This window comes from Temnothorax nylanderi, unplaced genomic scaffold, assembly GCF_030848795.1.
Source record: "Temnothorax nylanderi isolate EJ_2023f unplaced genomic scaffold, tnyl_v1.0 TNYL_tig0013_pilon, whole genome shotgun sequence".
NCBI lineage: Eukaryota > Metazoa > Arthropoda > Insecta > Hymenoptera > Formicidae > Temnothorax > Temnothorax nylanderi.
Window position 1 is genome coordinate 1259235 of NW_027249075.1, and position 24801 is coordinate 1284035.

The window sequence follows — 24801 nt, forward strand, 5'->3', positions numbered from 1 at the left end:
CTCTTATAGAAAATATATGTTTGGAAGAATACCAGTTTTTCGGTTCGAAAAGCCGCACTTTATATTTCTTGTATAACGATTTTTTAAATATAATTTTTACGTGATTTTATTGCTATATAAAAATCAAAAGGAAGTAAATGTGATAGTAATAGTTATTAAATCGCGAATATAATATTCCTATATTTACGCAAACACGCGTTGAGAATTATTTTTCATAATAATCGTATAATATTAATAATTATTGAAACGTGAACGTGATATTTTTGTTCGGTGAATGTAATTTATTTAATACGTTCAACGTTTTAGTAACTATTATTGTACGAAGTAAAAAATATTTTATTTATTTTGGCATTGATTGTATTTCATTTCAAAAATTTTATTTAAAGAAGCTGCAAAAATATAAAAAGTGCAATTAAAACTAGCGTGCGCCGTCGTCATCTTTGTTTTGCGTCGTTTTATGTCCGTTTCTGAATAAAATGCTATTTTGTGTTTTTAAATCATCGAAGCAATGTTGCACATGCGACATTAGAATAAATGTCGCGAGTACTGACCAAAGCATTGAACAATTATTGTACCACGCAGTACTTTTCGTTCTATTACGATACTATCGATCATAATTAGCTCCGTTTTCTATTCACGCGAGCGAGTATCCGTGATATCGAGATTGCGTGCAGCTTCAACGTAAAGCCAATCAGGCACCAGCAGCTCGGTGAGTAATTTCATTTTTACTACATAAAGCTAATTTAATTTGTAAAATTAAAAAAAGAGAAATCAGTTGAGCATTAGTTGTATTAATATTAATTAGCGCAATTGAAGTTGTAGATAAAACGCTTCAGAATATAAAATCAGGAATAGATAAAAACGCAGCTGAGTTCTGGGATTTCTTTTTGGATGCTATTTTATTTTTTAACTGGCAACTTTTTTTTATCTTGGACGTTTTTCGGCACACCCTGTACATACGTTCGTACACGACACATTTAGTGGCTCAAGGTAGAACATCGACCTTCCATCCGTCGAAGCTAATACGTTGTATAAGTGCACCATTTACGTTTCTCTATTAATAACAGTCGCGACACACGCATGCATCGTATCAAAATTGGCTCGATAACTTTCGGATAGTTTTATTTTACGTAATACAGAATGTGGGTAAATTTATAAGCGAGTAAAAGTGTCCATCTGTCTTGAAAGCATTGCGCAGTTTCTACTCCCATGTCAAAAATTGTATATACAATTGCGACACATATCTTGCAAGATTTTAACAACCGACGCGTCGAACAATCGGCGAATAAATTATAAAAATACGGACCAACAACTACTCTCCTGACCCGTGACGCAAGTGCTCTCGCGAGACTAGGGAACATTCATATAAATAAGATACAAATTGCGATATAGAAATCACTGTAATTAGGATGTATATAGACTAGGAACGGTGCGAAATATATAATTGAAAAAAAATGCGCTCTCGTGCTTCTCGTGCTGTTTGCATTGCGACGTCTCGCGCGTCTCCACATTCAAATTTCTACGAATCTGAGGATGTATGAAACTAGAGATTTACAGATATTTATCAGTTATACATTTTTATATTTTTTCCATTTGAGAAAATTTCAATAATTCTTAAATCTGAGGGACCTTCAAATGAACTGAAATTATCCAAATGCCACGGACGTAATTGTCCGTAAATCCGGGATTCGACAGGGTTACGTAAAGCTCTGTAAATCTCAAGATCCGTACGTCCAAGAATGACTGACTAGATCAAAAGCACAGGAAGATAAAACGAATTTACAATTGTAATTACTATTCGACGCGCAGAACGCGCGTAGTCTCGCGGAGACATTTGCAAGCCTACGCTTGCAAATCTGTATTTCTTTAGGGGGCACCCTATATCCAGACGTTAATAGCTACTTAATAATATTTTTGTCATTCGTTACTTTTTCGTTATTAATTAACACTTTGTACTCGAGTTACAAAATTAACATTTATCCGAAACGCATCAATTTGCGAGGCGTTAATCTTTTCATATCCGATTTACGAATGCATGTAAAACGTGAAAACGTCCTCAAAATGTAATTTACAAAAGATTTACGGAATCTTTATTTTTACACTGTTTCTTAATATTTTACAAATATATAGTAACATTAAATCATGCAAAATTGTAACATCTCTGTTATATTTTCACATGATACTCGAGTGCAAAATGTTAAATATTAAAAAGATTGCACTATATAAAGTATATATATCGGCAGTCCATAGCGGTGTAAATTGTCCGCGACACTGACGGACAAAAATTACAATACAAATACAGTCGATACAAGTTGTATTCATGAACGACAGATTAATATTTTGCAAATATTTCTTCAAGTCTTAAGCTCTGTAAATCCGAGACTTTTGAATTTTAAAGATCGCACATTTAACTATGCAGATTTAAAAACCCGAAGGTTCGAAAAAATCCAAATCAAACGATTCAAATGGTCCAATACTTTATAATTCAAGGATTCGATACTGAAAGTGTTCTGATATTTAAAATTTCATAAATCGTGAGATCTAATCCTCGAATTCGATTGAATTAAGTATTTATGTATCACAACAGCGTCGCTCATGGCTGGTATCGCAATAAAATCTAAAAATCCACGCGGTATAAAAGAAAAACGAGGGATCGGTCGATCTCCACGAGATCAGTAACAGATCCGCAGTAATTAAGTACAAATCACTAGCGACATTTATAAAAGATACAAGCGGGCCGTGTCGACTGGCGATCCGCGGCACTCGTTATCACACATTTCGCGTTATCACTGTACAAAATGTCGATTCTACTTCTAGTTTACGAAGTCTTGAGCAATCTTCGTCGAGAGAACGCGGGAGATGGAATCGTCTCCCCCGGCGTCTCCCGTCGCGAAATGGGCTGCTCTCACTCGGGAGGTGGCTTAAACGTTCAAGTCCTCCCAATCCTCGATCTGCCGAGGAGTAAGCTCGATCGTGATCCTGGTCAGAGTGCGTAGGAGGTCGTGCAATCTTGACGGTAACGGGTTCGCCTGCAGGTCGATGAATTCCAGAGCGGGCGCGTGCCTGAGCCTCTCGACGTCGATATCTGCAGAGAATGAAACCAATAATGTTGTCATTTCAAGAAAATCTATTATATTCTGAAAATTGTCCTTTGTTTTGATCACGATAGAAATGCGATAATTTATCTAAGACCTCTTTTTCGATCTATAGCATTAGAAATTGGACTCGTTGAAATTATATCGATTTTAATCCTTGAATTAAATATTTAATGTTGATATTTTTAGTACATCCAAAATTATTCTAATAATTGCATGGTTTTAGGATACCTTTAGGGTAATTTTAGGATACTTTTTGGGAGGAGGAGTATTGTGCGATCCGTTAATTGGTTGAGTTGCTGTTCAATAATATTCGATGAAGATCTTACATAACGACAAGTTAATCGATACTGACCGATGATGAAATTGTTGCTGGCGAGAAGTCGTTTAAGCTGGGGTATCCGCCAGGCGACAGATGGTAGAGCGATGAAAGTGTTGTGCGAGATATCGAGTCGTTCCAGAGCTTGCAGCTCGGCCAGCTCCTCGGGCAACTTGCTCATCTGATTGTGGCTTAAGTTCAATTCTGCAAACACAATACGCGTCTTGTTGAAAAACATAATAATGTGGGATTTTTAAGCGGAAATTCTCCTAAAAGTAAATTTTATAAAAGCGGAAATTTAATCCGAAACTGCTCTATAGTTCATCACTCACCAGTGATTAGTGAGAATTTCACGGCAAACTTTGGAGGGATTTTCGTGATCACGTTGCCGGAGAGGTCGCATCTCTTCAGCTCCGTGTGCCGCATCAGATGGTAAACTGCGTCCGGGATTTGCATGAGCTGGCATTCTGACAAGTCTAAAAAGTAAAACGAAAGAACGTATACAGTTTCCTGAAAAAAAGAAAAATAACACAAACGTCGTGACTTTAAGTTAATGCTTTCAGGGTTCTCGTTAAATTTCTGCCGCCATGTAGAAATTAGAGTGAAGTCGTTTCGAAATTAATTAACATCAATTTCAGCGATAAATTCATTTTTAAAACACGAAACGAGTATCGTGTTTTAAAAATGAAATAAAAATTAATATCTTCGATTTCCGGGAACCCCCGCACATCCTTCATAAATAATGAAAGTGAAGGCCATTATTTATTGCGATCTTGTATCTTTCGACATATATATCCTACTATCCATTATATAAATACCTTTTCCCTTTCTCCAAATACTCAATCGTAATTTTTAATAGAAATCGACAATCGAATATCGACAATCAGTGACGAAACATTGGATAAAAAATAAATAACTCTTTTTGCACTAAAATAATTATTCTTCCAATGTTTTATTTCGCGGCAGCCTCTTTCGATGCGCGAATAGAGTCCCACCTGTGACCGATTAACGTTAAACCGAGAGAACATACGACTTTCCCGCGCGCGTTCAGATATCGACAAACATCGGTTAAGCTGTAATAATGAAATTATAATGTAAAGGTGCTCCGCCACTCGAAAAAAAAAAAATGAGAAAACGCCAGTCTAGGCGCATCATAACTGCTGAAAGTGCACTTAACGTCAGCGCGCACCGCGTTTCACGCTTTCTCCGGCGCGGTTTCCAGCACGGAAGACCGCCGACGCTGAATCTAACTCGAAGAACGCGCGGGAGCCGAGAATGTGTTACGGAACAAACGTATATTCCGCGTTATATATTTATCAATCATCGCGATCATTATAACATCGGCGCGCACGCGGTTCCGGAAAGATAACGAGCCGCGCAGAATTGCGCGATTTAGTAATTCAACAAACGTGGATTCGTTATGCGCTTCGTGAGGTCGAGCAAAATTATCGAAAATCCCCAATCCAATTCTAATAAACTATAAAAAGAATCAAGCTCGTGTGTTTTAAAATAATGCACAGTAGTAAGTAGAAAGTTCACAGGCCAATATAAACGAGCAATCGAGAGACGTTAAAAACGTCCCTATGTATATTTAAGATAGATTTAAGAGATATTAATCTATTTTTAATTTTTAGATATATTAAACTATTTTTAACTAGTTTTTAAATTTAATATCTCTCAATTGCTCGTTTATCGGCCTTTGAACTTTCTACACAACAAATTCTCATAATTAAGAAAAATGCTGCCTCATATTTTCCTCTTCTTCGTGGAGGAAACCTTCGTGGAGAACCCGAGAAATATAAAATTCTCGTAAAATTTTGTCATTCTGTAAATTCGGACGCTGTTGAATATCGAAATCTCCAAATTCGATGCAAAGAGAAAACTGTACAATTATACAATGAAATTTCTTCGGTTGTAAGAATCAATTAAGTCGCGTTTTCGCAATTTCTGCTACCCCGGTCCCGGTCGCGCACCATGCAATGCGAAATGCGAATATAAGCGCGTTACGAAAACACCGCGGTGGAAACCTGGCCGCGACGGATCCGTCGCGGATTAAACAATCTTCCTGGCGAATTTTAAACGCGAGCAAAAGGAATCGCGTGTCGCTTTCACCGAATTTACCGAGGCTCTCGTTCTCCTTCGCCTCCTCGCAGCGATGAACCACTCTGGTAACGGCGTGCGCCATTTTCGCCGTCGCCGTCGCCGCCCCGCACTGACTCACCGACTCGCGGTGTTCAGAGACTGCGTTTGAGGCATTTATTTCTGTGCGTGCCTGCCGAAATAAATCCCACCACCTGGTCGACCGTGATACTCATCTCACGGCTCATTCTCGGGTTATCGAGGGGGAAATGCGCGAACTGTTCCGCGATGGCCGAACGAGCGCGCGCGCACGCGATATGGCTCAATGGCTGCGTCTTGCGCCGGAAATCGAAGATTTAGATATTTAGAACATCACGTTTCGTAAGTGCTCGACGAGAGCTTAATCAGCTTAATCGACTGATAAATTTTGGATATTTTTTTAACATATATGGCAAGGAAACTGGCGTGAAAGTAGTCGTCAGATTGTTATTTGTTTGTCACGACGTCGTTTCCGGATAAGCTAATTGCTCTGAATCATATGGCCTTGGATTTAATTTTGATAAACTTCAATTTTATATGTCATAATATTTTTATCGGAGATCTTGAACTTTGCGCGATTAGTTCTTGATTCTTATCAAAAATGTTGGATCCTTATAGATAGATTGAAGTGCAGAATATATAAAAAAAGGCACAACTTAATTAATTATAATTAATTAATCATAATCAATCATAATTAATCATAATTAATCAATTATAATTAATTTAATACTATTTTACGAAAATTGCACTTAATTCTTTTGGACTCATTTTTATTTGAATTAAAAGTGATCTTTTTTTCGCAAACAAGTATTTGGATTATATTATATTGTCGTAAAACGTTCTATAATTCGTGCAAATGATAATTAAGTGGGAATAAAATACACGAACGGGCGATTGTGCAATTAGTATGAGAGTCATTGTGCAATTAGTATGAAAGTTATTTTTCGCTATTGCTCACGCGACCAGTTAACGTGCGTGCGATCGTTTTTCTTCGCCAAAAAAGTAGTAAAAAAGGCCCGATATCAAGCTGCCATTTAAGGTCGCGATGCCTTATACGGTAACTTCTCGCATTTGTAGACGCGTTTGTGCGTTTCGCGCTGGAAAGTTCCTGCATTTCTGGATTCTTACGCGGGATCTTTCTTCCACGCACGAAAGCCTCAGACACCTGCAGAGCTGCAGCTGCATTATCTGCAGCAACTATGATTACAAAAAAAAAGAATGTTTTATAAAATAAACTCATTTCTTTATCTCGCTGGATGCAATATTGAAGATTCAATATTTATAATCTAAGTTAATGTCAGTTTGTATTAAATCTTTAACCAATGCGCGCTAAACTTGTAACGTCACAGTTCTACGAAATCAGAAGTCTCATGACACGGACTTGATCCGGAATTGGAATCAGTGGAGGATCAATACCAGCGATTTATTGCTAGCGCAGTCGTTCTTTGCCGCTTCATTTGTATTACAGATGCGTGTCTCGTATTTGAAGCTATGCAATAAAAAGATTCATAAAGGAGGAACAGCCTCCGATATTCGGAGCGCGTAGATCAGCATTGCCAAGGCTTCGCTTTACTATTCCGAGATCGACCTTTCGTGCGGTGCATCGGGTGTCCCGAAGATACGCGCGAATACCCAGACGACGATACCGACCAGAAGATCACCGGAGCTGTCCCGCGAGGCTCACGATACGCGAGAAGGAAAGAGACAAAGGCCGGATACGCGCGTTGTGTAACGCAATGTTTATCCAGTCAATTATCTATGCCGGAGAGTTGCGAAGCGAGCATTTCACTTTTATCCGCGAGCTCGATGCTCGAGAAACGCCACCCGTTTATTTATCCAGTCCTGATGGGTAACTTCTCCACCGTCGGCAGCTTCGTGTATCATATCTTCGATTTTATTAGCTGTTGTAGTAACAGCTCACTTTGCAAATATCGTAAATATCCTGCTGATTTTTAATGAGCATGGGAAATTTAAACGTCTTGAAAAGCTTTTAAAACACATAAATCATATCTTTGCATAACTTGTAATTTATCGTTGCAGTTACATCATTGTGATCTGTTTCATAAGCGATATATCCTAGAAAAAATAAACGGGAAAAGGAGAGAGATTTTTTAAATCCTCCCTCTCTTTTGTTATTCGCGATACATTTTTCTTTACACTGCTCGTTATGATATAATTGTATCTCTTTATCTTTAATGAAATTAATATTGAGATTGCAAAGTGGAACGGAAATGTTTTTCACGCACTACTACTATGTGATTGCTTTTACGTGATGAGGACGTCATTGGCATGATCCGTACTTTCTACGGAACTATGTTATAAGTTTTTTGCCGCAACAGGAAATCGTTGCCAATACGTTGCGTCCCGACGATCTCGACGATCAATTTTTATTTGCCGTTCCTTGTTTCCCCTTTCTTTTTTTTTTTCTTAATGCACGTAGTGTTACGCGTGTGAAAAAAAACGTATCACAAATCTTGACGAAAGTAGGAGAGTTCGTTAGTCGCATAAAGCAAACTGAGTCACCGATAATGCATTAGATAAGATAGGTATTATAACGGGACAATACGCAGAAAACGTTTTGTTGCGATCTACCGCTTAGCCACTCGTGATATTTTTATCGTAATCCGATAATTGATTTGCCCTGTGAATCTTATGTTTACATCGTAGAAACTGCGTTTCTCTGCAGTTTCAGATTTTTAGAACTTTCACAAGTTCTCCAATCGGAATTATAATGTTGCAGATTTTTAACACAAATCTTTGCTATCATAATCATTAATATCATGAATCTTTAGTATCAGACCTTTGTTAGCCTTTAATCTTAATCAAAATATATAAAAACATCGATGAAATAGGCTTTTGACAATGCATTTCTTGGTATCAGTGATTCCGAGCTTATTCAAATTCAAAGGAATCTTGGATGTTTGAAATTAATTCTTACTGTTTTTGTTACTACAAACTTTTTCATTTCATAAGGTCTTATGACTGCGATCCAAGTGCGTGTTACAAATTTCTGATTTCGTATAAGAATCGCGACGCTATATACAGATTCCGAAAATTAAACTGGTACATTTTTTTTATCGAACAGCACGAATGCGTACGTTTTGATTTCACGAATATTTACTCAGTGCTCACCGTTTTTTCGTCCATATGGAAAAACCCCGATTTTAAACTTCAGAAATTCTCAAAGTTATTGTTTCCAATGTACATATGTATGCTCATTAAATTACAATCTGCGTTTGATTATAGTCTGTGCAATCGTAATCTGTAGAGTACGTTTTATGAAAGGTGGTGAGTCACAAGCATCGGCACATTAAAAACAGCAAAAGCATTGTTGATCAAGGTTACGGTGTGCGCAGACGGCGTTACAGATAAGGCGAGGGTGGAAGTTATCTCGAGTCAGGAAGTACAGTCGATATACTGACACATGCATATATATGATGTTTACAAACTCGGCTTTTTCGTAGATGACTTTCTTAATGGACAGTTTTAACTAGATGGTAACGCCAAAAATTTGTGTCAAGTCAAAGGATTTCCACATCTATCGTATTAAATATTTTTATTTGATTTGTAGTCAAGTATAGACCTGTTACACTTCGGCATTGAAACTCATTAAAATTCATAGTAGAGAGATCAAGAAATTAAAAGGCAAAGATTCGAGTCATCTTTTAATCTGAGGAACGTTGCAAGGATTTCCAGAATTTATCTGGATATCCGAGAAAAATCTTTAATGTCTTTTAAACAATAATATTTTTCACGCACAATCTTACCTAAATTGCAGTTATCTTGGGCCTCTTCGCATCGTGAAACCACCCTGATGATCGCCCGACCAGCCAGTTGCACGCAAACTGCCATCGCGACATTCCTCTCGCCTTGCTCCTGCGAGATCTGCTGCACCTCTTCTTCGTTATACGGCGGCCTCATGGTTCTTTAACACTTCGTTCTTACAAGGGATTGCAACTTACAGCGACAAGCGCGCGAATGTAAATCTTTCGAGTTTGTGATGTCGAAAATCAGCAACGATCTTCGCGCATTCGCCAAGAAACTACTCTGGCAGTAACTTCTCTTATTCGATTTCTATTATAATCGTTAGAAAAACATCATACAAGCTTAAACAGCTGTTATTCTTCTTGTGAATTTTACACCGCTTGGTCACTGGCAAAGATCTAAACTGTATCCGGTAAGTCCGCGTACTGAAGATAGAAAGACTTCGGCTAGAAATCTAGATCTGGTATACTTTGAATTCAGTTAATCCAATTTCTTCTGCGTAGAAAATTTTGCCAGGATGAAAATCCGCGCAGATTGGGTCCCAACGTTCCCGAAGAGTATTCTTCTTTGTGAAAACTTCTTTTCGAGAGTTGAACTTAACTCGAATAACCAGAGCGTTCCTCAAAGAATCATCCAAATTAAAAAAGACGCAGATTTTTCGATTTTTTCACGTCCTTCAGGCTTTCGCGTGATTTCAGGATGGAGTCCAGGACAAAGTCCACTTCGAGCGTGACTCTCAAGGAGAGAGAGAGAGAATCCTCGTTTTCGCGAGTAAACTTCAGCGGGACGCAGGTCCGGCCGACTTCCTGCGCAACTTTAGGACTTTACAAGTCCTCGGTCCTTGGAGTACCTGAAGACTATATCACGGCGACCGAGGCCCGTTTCAGGTGACTCCGTTCAACACTGCCTGCACAAGTGTTCGCGGTGCTATTTAAGCCTTCGCCACTTCCCCCGCCATCGGGGAAGCGTCTCAAACAGCTGACTACTTTGTATGTGTGTGTGTGTGTGTATCCACTCTCCCTCTCTTTGTTTGAAAACAAACGCAGCCAGATGCACCGCGCGACATGCAAGCTGTCAAATTCGACGTCGGGATTTCCGCGTTAGAAACACGTTTATTCAAGGTTTTCCTGCTGTTTCAGAGTTTCTTCGGAAATCTCTCCAGGTCTCTTTTGTTTCGAGACTGAAAGAAAAATGTCAATTAATAAATTGTTTTAAGATCTTGCGACTTTTTAAATAATTTAAATTGAATGTGTTTCGCGTTCGAACCATGTGAAGATCGTTTTCTTCGCTTCTTAATTTTCTATTGTTTTAGGATTTCTTCAGGGTTTTCTTGAGTTTTTAGATTTAGATTCTTCTAAAATTTCCGTTGAGATTTTTGCGTTAGATTATGTCTTCGCCGTGATTGTTCTGTAGTTTTTTCAAAAAGAGGAACCCTCGACGATACAACTGGACAAACGTTAAAATTGTACAAAATTCATCAATAGTTAATTTCGATTTTATGCTAATTACTGAAATTATATTATAATATAAAAGAATTCATAATTTTCAAAGAAAAAAATCTGTATATTTAAGGATTAAGTTCAAGGATTGAGTCTTAACAATTCGACGGATTCAATTTTGATTCCATTAGATTATGATTTATCTCACAGCATTACAAACTAACGAAGTATCATTGAAGATAAAATCGAGATTACACATCGAAATGGAAAAGCTCCAATGTCAGTGCTGATGCGCGTCGAGCTTTCTGACTGCGCAGTTTTTTCAAACAAAGAAGTTTAAACAAGATATATCCTCTTTTCGTCGCAAACTCTTTGTTACTTCGCTAGAACTTTACTTTTCGTGTCGTTAAAGATATCTTTAAATATACCTCTTTCCATTGTAAAAACATTGTGCTCAATTATTGTTTAAGTATATTAAATACAATCGTTATACAAATAATGAGTGTAATTCTTAAAAAAAAAAAAAAAAAAAAATACGTAAATGACGTCAGAGGAAAATCGCAATGAGCGTTGACTCAGATTTCTCGAATAAATAGGAAGATACATTCGTATACACGGAACAGCGCGTCCGGTTTTTCCACGTGTATGTGCAAAATTTGTTCACTCAAACTGACATACGAAATGAAGATCGATAATACTGTGTAAACTCCGTTGCGGCGGGGCAAAATGCCCACTGCGCCATTCCGGATTCCATTATCTACGCTAAAACACAGAATTTTTCTTTATATATTCAACAAAATTATTATAGAAAACATAATACCTGAAATATTAATATAAAATTAATTGATATGAATAATATTTTCATCATATTTCTCCGTCGATATTATTCTTTCGCAAAAATAAAATTGGTTCGCAAAAAAATAATTCAAAACGCGCAATAAATATTTACCGCTTTTACCACGTGCTAGACAGTTTACTATACGCAATTCAGCGTAACATTTGGGAAATCGCGGCATAGATGTGCGTCACTATTTCGCTGTAATAGTGAATTATCACGCGAATGTCCAGAGAAACTTGCCAAATTGCCAAAAGTGAGAACGCGTCTCACAGCACAAAGCGTCGCGAATACGCAGTCACGTTTAATTTTGGCCAAGATCGCGAAGAAGCGAAAAAATCGATCGCCTTTAGATCTCTTTTGTGAATCCATTGGAAAGCTATTTCTTTCTTATTTGTAAAAGATAAATCATTTTTATAAGAGCATGTTTTTATTTTTTGTCAATCGAAAACGTCAACGATGCATTCGGCTTGTTATAAAATAGAATATTTTGTTTTATCTTCCCTTTGCAAATGTTTTATTCGTGATTGAAGTCTCGCATGTTTCTTGAAGAGAACGAAAAAACGACAAAGACGCGTTGGCGAGACGAATTTCGCCACTGTCTGCAACCCCCCCCCCCCCACGCGAGCGCTTCTTCTTCCTTCGCGTTAGAGGAGACTTTGCTCTCCATTCATCGTTAAGCTTAGTGCTCAACAGGGACAAAATGTTTATACGGTTCCGCGGTATGCTTGGCCCGCGGCCAGAGGATACTGCGCGTACATCTTGCCGACGAAAATAGACAGCCGCGGACCAAAATCCCCCATGACTTCTCTTTCGTCGTTTTTGCCTCTTCGTGCGACGTAGGGCACGAAATGACGAAGACCAGAGGAGCCGAGGATGCGTGGCTCCGATCTGTGGTAGTTGATATTGGTACAACATTCTTGAATCCTTAGATAAAATTTTGAATCTCCTCTAATTTTCTGGAGGAATCTTAATCCTTAGATTCCTTAGATTCCTGAATATTTGTATAATTTATCTATGCGAAGATCATCAATCTTGATATGTCTCAAAATCCTCGGATTCTCAAGCCTTTAAATTTCAAGTCCTTGAAGATCTCGAACATATTCAAATTCTGCATTCTCCAATTATTTATATATTTTTCAATCATTTAGAAATTTTTAGATTGCTATTTAATATTTAGGTTCTTTTAATTGAATTATATAGATTCATATAGATTTCTCAGGATCTATTGGCACGTTGATAGATGCAGAAGGAAGTGAGTATCTTCGCAGCTTCTGCGTTGGTTGGCCGGCTTCCGCTCTCATCTCTTTTCTTCTTTAACAGAGAAGAAAGAAACGTTGGGGGAGGACACCTTGGCACGCACCCTCGCCAAGCAGCGTACATTGGCCCTGCGGCATCGTCGCCGCTGACGTCTGTCCCGTTCTTTGTAACACGCGACCGCGTGTTCTCTCTACTGCGTCTTCAGTTTTCGATGTTTACTGGGAAATCGTCTACGCGAGCGGTGATGATTTCACAAAAACAGCCGGACGTACGAGGGTGAGCACGTGCCTCCCTTGATTGACGTTCTTTCCTGGTGGAAAAATGTCACAGAATTTTTCATATTATTAATCAGAATTTTTATGAAAATTGTAAGACTTTCTCAGAATGATCAGAATTTTTCAGACTTTTTATACGAATTGGAACATTTTTCAGAAAAAATCGAAATAATAATAAAATATTTCAGATTTTTCCCGCTAACACATTATAGAAATCTGGGGCTATATAAGAAAATCTGCACAATTTGTCAGAAATTTTTATACATACATCTCTAATCGCAATTTTGCAGATTGAATCCTCGTTGCAATTTGTTTCAAGCTTTTCGTAAATATTAATCAAATTAATTTTTTTTTTGACGTTGAGGGATGGAAGTCAGACAAAAGCCTCCTCAAAAATCTAAGGAAAAAGTACAAGTAAATAATATACATAAACAAGTACAAATAGATATAACTAATACAAGATTAGTTTTGATCATGAAAGGTTTAATACATACGTCTTTAGCAAGGACGTGCGAGACCGCGACAGAAATGTCGTTCGCGACGCGCGTGACGCGCGTTCACGCGACCTCGATTTTCGCGAATGTCTATTTTTCATCGCGGAATTTTCCCGGCGCGAAGCAACACGATCCGACGACGCGTCCTGTCTCGATGACTTTTATTGCGACTTCTGTGTATCTTTTGAACAGGCGCCGAGCTCTCTCGTAGCACGTGTGCCTTCATACAAGGGTCAATTAAAAAGCAAAGATACAAAAGCCTCTCAGCGCAAACAAAATGCAGTCCGCAATGTGTTCGTTAGAGGAACTCGATACGGTGAACTTCCGGTCGTTACTTTTTCGTAGTACCTCGTTCTGCTACTCGCTCGCTTCTAAAATTGCCAAACTTTTGCGAAGAATATATTATTCAACTTATAAATAAAATTTCAATTTGCGGCATGATATACGATCTACAATTAATTCCCAGATGAGAATTCCAATTAGAAATCCAGTGGTTTTATAAATCGCAATTGCATTCTCAAGTGTCAATAGATCAGTTAGAAGGTACATACTAGGGCGTATAAACAGTGTGAGATTTACGACGAGATTAACAATCTATATTCACCTTTATATCCACTTTATGTATAATAACAATGAGCGATAATACATCGGTTTGCAATCGCGAGGCGCGCAACACCTTAAATTACGGCCACACAAAAATGCTTATGGATGGATTTCGCTAATACGAAGCTGTGTCCCGTACGTCTATTAAATGCACTGTGAACAATTAAGTTAAATACAGTCAAAATTTGCATAGCTTCTTCGCCGGTCGTCATATCAATATCGTCGATTTAGGCCAAAGCGGTAAAATTCTTTGATTATATTTTCAACAGTCAAAGATCTGTATTCATTCAGTGCACTTAGCGTTACATGTGACCATCCAATTGCCATCATAAGCCAAATGCATTTTTTACGTAAATAGAGATCGGAATCGCAGAATCATATCTAATGCTAAATATAATGCCAACTCTTTCAATTCTCTAAATGCACGCTCTTTCTCTCTCTCTCTCTCTCTCTCTCTCTCTCTTTCTCTCTTTGTCTTTAATGTACGAATATATAGTTTAATGCCATTCGGTATAATTGTTCCAGTTCATAGATATGTTCTGTGTTGAGGTTTAAGTTATTTGGCACCATCTGCGATTCTTAAGTAAGACACTGAAAAATGTCAAGTCATGGCATCTGTTTTCATTTCCTTTGTACGATTATAATCCGAAAGTGAATTATTTAATGAATAAAGAGTAGACGTACTGTAATTTAATAGGGACATAGAAAGCAGAATAGATATTAAAATCCCTTCTGTCCAAATATTTTTTGAATAATCCATTAAGATCGCAAATTGGTTTAAATAGCTTTGTCAAAAGAGACGTGAGGTCTGAAAATGTTATTAAAAACGTGCAAGATATCCTCTTATCACACGTATTTTGGCGCAATGCACAACCGTGCACCGTATTCAACAACTATCCAGTACAGATCATCACCTACGATCGCGACAGATCGTCATCTCAATCTATAAATAGTCTTATAAATTCGCACGTCATTATATGTTCATCACACGTTACATTTGCGAATCTAATATCGCATAAAATAACAGTTATCAGATAAAATGTATTTATTAGGCATTTGGGGAATCGCACTGTTTTACGGAAAGCCTTTTTTTTTTAGATAACGTGCATCGTTTCACAAACGAAAGCATTCTCTTGTGTGAATACACACGCACCTTCCTACGTACATTGCAATAATTATTATTATAACAATCTATTAATACTAACTTTAACGAGTTTGGTGTTCTCTCTTGGTGAACGACATCCCGTCTCTGAGTATTATCCAGCTACATATGTAATGCAAATTATAACACGCAAATCGCAATAAAATTATTAAAAGTCCTTAGACGAAATTATATTATTTGCGTGTATAATTTACGTACGTATTATTTATATACACGCGTAACACATACGCAAAATTTCGATTAATCCTGTACAGTGCGAATAATTACGTATTTGTTTGCAGAATTTAAGTTATTAAATTCTGTAAATTAAACAAGATATAAAAAATAATATAAAAAAATCTCTTTAAAAAAGATTTTAAAAGAAAAATATAATTTTTCAATATTTAATGTCATTAAAGATTTGCTATTACGGAATTGAATTTGGACTAGTAAATTAATACTTATATTTTACCATCTCTATTTTCTTACCGTCACTCGTGTGAATAGTGTTAAAGATCAATCAATTGACTAATGTAGAATAGGCTTTGGAACAGCTATGGCATAATATGTATTCAAAAACAAACACACACGCACACACACATACACACATTTTTTCTCTTTCTCTCTGTAACTTTATAATATATATGTATAATATTTATAACGTTACATCAACGTTAAATTTTGAAAAATGTATCGTCACGTAACGTTATAGTAATGCTACGTAAATAAGGTTTTCTAAAATATTATACAGTAAATAGTAGAAACGAGAAAAAGTGACACATATAAGATATAATTGTGATTCTGATATCTGCACTGATGGAATGTTTATAAATTGGAATGTTATCTGGAATCTGAACCGATGGAATGTTAGATATTTGCTCCCTATTTATCTGTGCATAGTAATATAAATATTTCTGTGCATTTTATACAGCCTGATGTAACATTACAATTTTAATAATTAATCCATATCAAGTCAATATTAAAAAACGGCAATATCATCATAAAATTGATGTAACGTCGCATTAATGTTATGCAGTCGTTGCTCATTACGAAATAAATTGCGAAAGCAAACCATTATTATCCATTATCAGATATCCTTACATTTTCCATGTTCATTGTTTATAGAGAGAGGGGGAAAATGCGATTTTCTCTTAAAGCTGCCGCGTTTATTGGATGCTTTCCTGTTAAGATTCCTTGCTGGCTTGTGGTCGGTCCACCGCCTCCTGCGCGTGTTGCAATCCGGCGCAGTAGTGCAAAAGCAGCACGCTTAGTGCCTGTACTCGCAGATCACTCTGCGCGATCAGTTTCACGCTGTCTGCATCCCCGTTCTGAGACAGGTTCAATCTTGAGGTAGTTTCGGCGTCTAGCGCGTTCTTCAATTTTCCCATCTACAAAAGACACATATCCGTTTAGCAGACGCATTTTCGTAACATTTTTATATTGAGCCTACAAGAAATTTTATTGTTACTAATCAGAGTGATTCAAAGTTGGAATATTCTTGAACTGGATTGGGAAATTTTTGGGTTTCTGAATACCTTAAGTCAGTAATCCATGGATTTCTAGATTCGTGGAACGAATCTCTCGAGTTATCTACTTCGAAATTACTTGTGCAGTATATGAAAAGGACTTGTCTCGCGTACCATGGTGTTGATCTTCTCGACACGCTCCTGCGGCTCCAGGTACTTGTACAAGAATTTGCCGGTGTCCCTGGCCCTTGACATAAGACCGTCGTCCAAGTCGCCGGCCATAAGTGGAGCTGCAACACTTGGCTCAGCACCCTCCAAGAGGTCAGGACTTATTCCCAGACCTCCAGCCAATGAACTCTAAACGTTTCAACAATTCGATCAGATTGATTAATCATCGCCGTGCGATCTCAGCGAGGGGCATCCTCGTTCGATGTTATGCAGATTCGGAAAGTGAAACATAATCAAGCGGTCGAGCCGATCATGCGTGTGAGTCACATTGATCTTCCTACATCTATAATATGATCACCGTATGCAAGCCTTGCCTCCAGTGTTAAGGTGCAATTGCAATGCAATCAGTGCCGTGTTCATCGTGTTGTTGAAAATCCTCGTCATTGAGAAAACTTGCAACAGTTTCGGGCAAACGATGGAAACAACATCTTATGACAGAAATAATAATTTGTAAATGACATAGTGATCACTGAGCATTAAGGGATCAAAGAATCTAGTTATTTATAAATAGACGCTAAAAAAATTAGTATGATTAATTGGACCAAAATTATCTTAAAATCCATCATTTATCGCTAGTATGCAGTTACCAATCTCTTTATCTTGCACTCTTGCGTGCGAGAGTATCTTAATGTATCTTCGATGATGATTGTAACGCGTGATTGATGAAGGAATGATTGAAGATGAATAAACACACAAGCATGAGAACTGCAAGATATAAAAATTCTTCCAAAGAGCGTATTATTTTCTTTTGTTTCGGTTTGAGAAGACAAGTGGAAGAAAGTGAAGCGGAGAAGGTTTGATGCGACTCTGATAAGAAAGCTATGGTGATTAAATTAAAAGTCGCATAATTATTCACTATTGAGAAGAAAGAACGTTTTACTTAAATTACCACAGTTCCTCTTATTTAAGATTTAATGCAATTTTTTGAAATTGCGAAAGATACTTGCTGAATATGGACAAATTCAGATTAAATCTAATTGCAATATATTATGTTTCAACGTACTTTTAATATAATCTTTTGTAGTTAAAAGTAATAAAAACTGTAGATATTTATATTCGGATTGTAATGTTACCGCCTTGAATTCTTCCATTATGTCCTCTGTTCATCAGAATCGCAATGCTAACGAATAAAGCCTGTTTAAAATTTACGTTAGATAAAATTTTTGTGAAATCGAGCACATGCGATCCTTCTCCGCTTCGGGCGAACAAATGTGTGTTGTTATTCTACCTTGCGGGATGCACAGGGACTTGGGGGGAGACTTCGAGATGCCAGACCAATACCGGAAGCCGGTGGGGCCAAGCAACTGGTACTTCCAGCCTTCTTCAGGCCAAACAGAGTGTTAGCTATACTAGCCTTCACGGCCATCATACTTGCGCCCTGATTAATCGATCAATGGATTTCAAATAGATTAATACCTTTTCACCATTCACGGTAACAAGTTATCCGTAAAATAATAAATCAAAAGTGCAAAATTGGTTGCGCGTCGTAAAGCGTACATTGTTTTACCAATAAAGTATAGAGTCTATGTAATTTCAAAATGCTTAGTATCTGTCAATTTATTGCCAGCCAAAATTTTGAAACACATTAGACCGAAATGAAATATGAGTAGATTTGTGGATACTGTATATTTATTTCACAGAAATCTGTGTCAAAAATTAAAAGAATATATTTAGAATAATAATTTTAAATAATTTTATTTCGCAGATTTGTCAGAATTCACATATATGTAGATTGTATACTTTATCGATAATTTATCAATAACGCCTCGTACGAATAAAGTTTCATACGAGAAAGGAAATTAAACTTATTTTTCTACTCGTGTGTAATTCATTGAGAACAAAGGCAAGGTCAAGAGGTGCAAGCTTTACAAAGAACCTTCACCTCCCCGTGCATATGTTCAGTTCGTTTTATTGCCAACAACAGAATGCAAGTCACGCATAACAATCTCTGCTTTCTATATACAAAATATCAAGATAAATGCATTTAAAGACACACGTGAGTTCTCAAATATTGTACAGTTCCTTAACCATGTGACATGTCATCAAGCACTCCTATATTTCATTGATATGTGATAATGATAATTACTTGTTGCTCTGTCCGCGTGATCAGTGCTTAAAATGATATGTCGACACAATAAATATCACATTAAAAAAATCGATCTTTTTCGTATCGATGAAAAAGCAATAAATAAATAAAAACAGTCTCGGAAAAACTGAATATGTTCAAAATACGGAGCAAAGTCTATTGTTGCAACATCTAAAAATACTTTTAAACAAATAAGTATTATAAATATATATACATAATTTTTAAAGATTATTATATTATATATTATACAATATTATATAATATTATATAATTATATTATATAATACTACATAATATTTTTATATTGTTTTTAAATATTCCTTATTTACATTAAGATATAAATATTAGGCAGTATCTAAATTATAAAGAACATAGAGTATGATCTTAAAAATGATAAATCGTACAACACTTGCAAAATAGTTGATGATTTGACGTCGCGATACGATTATAGATTGCACATTTGTGTAAACGTAAAGAAACATTGCATTGGTGTACAAATTATAATATAAACATTGAAAATAATGTTAATGACACTAATTATTTAATTATCATAAGATTCACAACATCGGACTAGAAGGTAAAATATTATATTGCTTTCAACTTAATATTAAAAAATACTGACAAGATAAAATTTCTCAAAATAAATAAATAAATAAATGTTTTCTAAATGCCAATATCGGAGATTAAGCATTTTTTTCCTTTCGGTCCGAATTTGCTGTCCCGTATGGAAGCATCATATATCGCAATGCAAAATTCGAAATGATTACGCTCGCGCGTAACAAAATGCCCTAACTACGTCTTGAGTACCTGTACGTTATCTTCGCATCCTGTCAGAGAGATCTCTGGGCTAGAGATATCCCCGACGTTTGGCTCGATCTCGTCGGCCTCCAACGCCAGAGTTGCTAGACTCTCCGCGCCGCATGTGCCAGATGCCTGACAACGCGCCTCGCACTTTTTGTGACACACCATGCCGCAATCACGACACTGTACTGCATCCTTTAACCAAATCTGCGCAGAAAGTAATCCGAATAATCTCCAGGTAGAATAAAATAGAGATAAAATAAGTTTAGTAAAAGAAAATAAAAATCGTCCTATTTTTGAAGCTTAAATTACATAGATATAATTACACAGATATATCTTACATTCCACAGATTTTCCTTTCTCTCTCTCTCTTTCTCCTCTAAATATCACAAATTTTTACAAAGCAGCGTAATTTTATTGATCTTCTCTTGCACATATGGGCAATTCGACAAACTATAAATGAATTATTAGTTTGTAATGCCATACCTTTTTCGTACAAAAATCGCAATGTGTCGCTCTGTGAAAGTGCGTCCTGATAAAATCGTGTATTTTTCTATCAGTGATTTCCTCGCTTGGAATCGGTTGAGTTTTGGCAGTTTCTGCGTTTTCCTTCTTCCCGAAATCATTAATCCCTTGATCGCTCGGCCGACAAGATTCCCATACGTACGATAGCAGAATGTCGCCGTAACAGAGCGTCGGATCGAATCCCGAGTAACCTTGCAGTCTTACGTAGGACGTCGCTAAAGAAGCTTTAAAAGAAATTCTATAATTAATTTTTTAAATTTACTTTTAATTAATTTTTTTCTGAATCTGAATGAAATCCGATAGAATTCCAATGAGAAACTTATTCCCTTATTATAAATCAATTCCACTTAAAAAGATTTATCGAAATTATTATTTACAATTTTATATATTTTATATATACATATATATTATATATATTACAATAAATATTATTAAAACAGACAAGAGGAAAAGATAATTTTCGAAACTTACCACTATCTGGAGGCAATAAAGCATGACATTTTAGGTAATGCCCAGTCGTGGAAGTGCAGCACTGCGCCAGAATTAATTTCACAGGCGCGTTTATGTAGCCTAGCAATCTCGGTGGTGTTTCACCGCCCTTCACCCGGCCCCATACGCCCACGTTTAAATATTGCGATTCAGAATCGATGCGGAAGCTCTTGGTCTCCTCGAAGGTGATCAGAGAGGCGTATGGCTTCTCCTTCGTGTTGTGGTACAGATCGGCGATGTTGGTCGTGTTACTGTCGTCCGGAAGATAAAATTGAACATTGCTGGATGACACCGACGACGTGGAAATCACCGAGATTCGTCGAGACGGCGTAGTGTCGGGCGTCTGGGCGACTTCTTCTGTCTGGCTGCTGCTCTTTCTTCTCTTGAATAGCTTACTGCTGTCCGATCGGGTGTCCGCGAGATCATTGTCAGAATCTCGTAGATCGGAGAACTTGATCTGCGCCTCGAACTTGATCTTCCCGGCGTCTTCCACGTTCGGACTGTCCAGCCTGCCCACGGAATCGCTTTTCGACGCCTTCCTTTCTGCGAAGGGCGTCCTCTCGTTATCCGTTTTCTGTCCTCTTTCGCTCGAATCCGCCTTCGAGTACCGTCTCTCCACCCTGATAATGAAACGTCGCTGTACAGCGGATTTGACAAACTTCGCTACTTGGTTCATGCTCGACACTTTTTTGCCATCCACCGCTACCAAAATGTCGCCTTTCCTCATTTCGGCGATCGCCGCCGGACTGCCAGACACTATGGTCTCGACTAGCACGCACATCTGGCCGATCTCCGGCACGACCTCCTGCTTGAACACCACGCCCAACTGCTGGGAGCCCGTCTTACTGATGATCAGGTCTAGCACCATGTACGGAACGCCACTGTACTGCGTCAAATAAATCCATGGCGTAGAATCTATGCTCATGGTGCAGTACACTTCCACCTGCGACACGTCTTCGCCATTATTGAAGACGATAGACGCGAGGTTTAATCTGCTGATATCCAATAATACGACCTCCAAGTATCCTGGAGTGAGCTGAGTACTGGCGACCTGAAAAAGTATGGATCGATATTGTGCGAAGATAAATTAAAATTAGCTAATTTTTATTTCTCGAAATTGAAATTTTCGCAAACGCACAAGTAAATTGTAATGTAAAGCTAAATAAATTTAAAGAAAGCGCATTTTACCTCTGAAAGATCCACGGCCTCGTCGTTCAATCTTCGGAAAAACGGCTTGTAGCGCATCTTATAACGAGGTAGAGTATGCTTCCGCTTCACTGCCCTCCTAATCTGACTGGTGATGATCGAGATTATCTGCGGCTGTAACTGACGGCCTTGGAACTGCGACTGCACTTCCAGCTCCAAGATTGGATCCGAATAGAAGCTCAACGACCAGTGCGTGTACGGTACACGAGTAAACTGTAGCCTAGCTTTACCGCTGATACGCTTCACTGTAAAAATTGATAAGTACGATATAACATCCTATTTTCTTAATTTTTCTTTTTAATATACCGTTATATGCGATAATACCTTGCAGCGCCATGTAGGCTGTTTTACCGAGCAGCATCTTAACATCTATGGACAATTGAAAGTTTCCTGAGTAATGTAAATCTAAGGCCAAGTCCAGAGACTCCAGCAAACCCGTGTCGGCGTCGATTTTTGAGTCGGCGACTTCCAGACCCTTTATCGTCGGGAATTGCGTACCGAGATTCAAGTCTCTCAACTGGAAACAATTACAGAGGATTGTCACGCGGAAATGCTCCCTTACGCTATTCCAAAATTGTCCCTGTCGAATCTTACTTTTACACTGTCCAACAGCTTGGCGGTGGTCGACTGCGTAAGAAGCTCCTTGAACTCGTTATTCAATTTCCTGTAAAGCCATAGACGCACGCGCTCGGCGTTCCGCAGCTCATTGAAGAGGAACTGCAGCGTAAGGTTTATGGCCAGGTTCTCGTTGCCCTGGGACATCACCTGACGGGACATGCTGTTGTTGGAGTTCGCCCGTTCCTCCTGCACCTGTTCCACCAGCTCCTTAGGTAACTGCGCCTTGCCATGCTGCAGCTGCCTCTGCGGCGGAGTGGCCTGAGGTCCCGAATCCAAATACCTCTTAAACAGGTAAAACTGCACCGACAGGGTACATATCACACCACAGACGAATGTAAAGACGGCTACCAGAGCCAGCTGCAAACTGTCCATATTAAATTCACTGCTGTTGAAGGATACAGTCTCTCCCTCGATTATCAAATGCAGGACACAACGCAAACAGTGACACCCAGATGCGGATTATTATGTAAGTGGTAACGTTACACTGTACACACGTGAAAGAAAGTCTCCAATGTCCATGCTAAAGGCGCAGAGTTGTCAAAAAAAAATTGAAGTACACGTTGTTACGTATCACCCTGCATGCAGAGAGAAAACGTTCCAAGTACGCATATTAGAACCACACAGCTGTCGAAAAAATCCAGTCTCTCCTTCACAAGTGTCGGCAAATTCCAAACCAAAAAAAAAACAAGCTGCAGGAAGAATTATGCTAATTAAGACACGTACAAAAGTGAGGATTTAATTGCAGCTATGTACAAACTGTTATATAGATAGAAAAATGTAGATTGCCAAAGTTAAACAAATTTGCTTCTTATTCTCTCAATCGTTTTATACCATAAAAAGACAATTTTCTTAAACTGCATCAATTGCAATTAAAACGGAAACTTCACTCTTGCTCAGAAAAATTCTCTATTATCGTCAATTGAGAGGAAAAGCTGTCGTACAATTTGTTTTCGTCGCAGCACCGCAGGAGTGAGCAAAAACACGAGTGAGAAAGAGAGAGAGAGAGAGAGGGCGGAGGAGGACACTTCTAATTGTTCTTGAGAAAAAGTCGACCTCCGGCGGCTCCGGCTCTCGCACCGTAATCACCGTAATCACCCGTATTGTCGCTAACTACCTAACGTTGCATTAGGAACTTTCGGTACGGCCGAACGTCACCGTCACCTCGCGCCCGACAACGCGCTGCGCACGGGAACGGGTCTCGCGGTCTTCACGGCTCGACAGGTATTCGGAACACTTTCACTCGTCGACCCGCGGATCAGCTGAACGACGCGCGCGCGCGCGCGCACCAGAGAACGAGTGCCCCGCGTCGCTGCGTGTCCAGCTGCGCCGCATCCGGGGTGATCCAGGGTGATGGCGGGGACGACGTTCCACGAGCGGCGACCGCGAGGACCGTCACTGCCGCGCGGCACAGGACGGAATAAATTCGATTCCCCACGCATTTCTATCGATCTCCTTCTCCTCTCCGGCGAGTCCGGCGACCATGTTCGCGCTTTCCCCAGAGCACAAAGAACAACTGTTAATTTCCTGATCCACCGTCCTGGTGGCAAAATGTCTCAGAATTTTTTATATATTATTAATAAGATTTTTATTTCTACGAAAGTTTTAAGACTTTCTCAGAATTTTAAGATTTTCTTAGATTTTTTATACAATTTTATACGAACATTTTTTCGAAAAAACTCAGACAAAATAATAATGAAATATTTCAGATTTTTCCCGCCAACACATATCATGTATATCTTCGTAGAAATCTAAATAAATATGAGAAAATCCGTGCAGTTTATCAGAAATTTTTATACACAACTTTATTTTTTCGATTCTGGAGTGTAAAAATTACCTCAGGCTAAACGGGAATAAGTGCGAGACTTCCATTTGATATTTCCGCGCTTCTTTCGTTCAGTCGGTAAGATAGATCCACAACTCCCACAAGGCTGGTGAGCCTTCGACTATATGCGTGATTAGATGCGACGCGGCGACACGTGCGCGATCCCACGCTGAAGCTGCCAACTTGGCGGCGATCGACCGGCAGGCGGCACAGGCA

At 38.4% G+C, this 24801-nt stretch overlaps 2 protein-coding genes across 19 annotated transcripts; both read right to left on the reverse strand.

Annotated features, from left to right (window-relative positions):
* Positions 1–872: 872 nt before the first annotated feature.
* On the reverse strand, positions 873–14049 carry Sclp (leucine rich repeat containing protein 20 sclp). Of its 2 annotated transcripts, none has more exons than XM_071697822.1 (4): positions 9300–14049; positions 3747–3890; positions 3451–3618; positions 873–3085 (listed from the first exon to the last, which is right to left on the reverse strand). In XM_071697822.1, exons 1-4 carry the CDS (start codon positions 9451–9453, stop codon positions 2922–2924), a joined length of 630 nt encoding a protein of 209 aa, XP_071553923.1. In that variant the 5' UTR covers positions 9454–14049; the 3' UTR covers positions 873–2921. The 2 variants fall into 2 exon arrangements, with proteins under 2 accessions (XP_071553923.1, XP_071553924.1); XM_071697823.1 differs by lacking the exon at positions 9300–14049 and adding an exon at positions 5536–6180.
* A 137-nt stretch (positions 14050–14186) lies between these two features.
* Pdzd8 (PDZ domain containing 8) lies at positions 14187–24271 on the reverse strand. 17 transcript variants are annotated; one of them, XM_071697799.1, is made up of 10 exons: positions 23878–24270; positions 22740–23283; positions 22470–22662; positions 22128–22390; positions 20922–21990; positions 20412–20674; positions 19932–20132; positions 18267–18416; positions 16985–17167; positions 14187–16732 (listed from the first exon to the last, which is right to left on the reverse strand). In XM_071697799.1, exons 2-10 carry the CDS (start codon positions 23133–23135, stop codon positions 16529–16531), a joined length of 2922 nt encoding a protein of 973 aa, XP_071553900.1. In that variant the 5' UTR covers positions 23136–23283; positions 23878–24270; the 3' UTR covers positions 14187–16528. The 17 variants fall into 17 exon arrangements, with proteins under 17 accessions (XP_071553900.1, XP_071553897.1, XP_071553894.1 ...); XM_071697796.1 differs by having other exon boundaries at positions 22740–23338; XM_071697793.1 differs by having other exon boundaries at positions 22740–23387.
* Between the last annotated feature and the right edge of the window lie 530 nt (positions 24272–24801).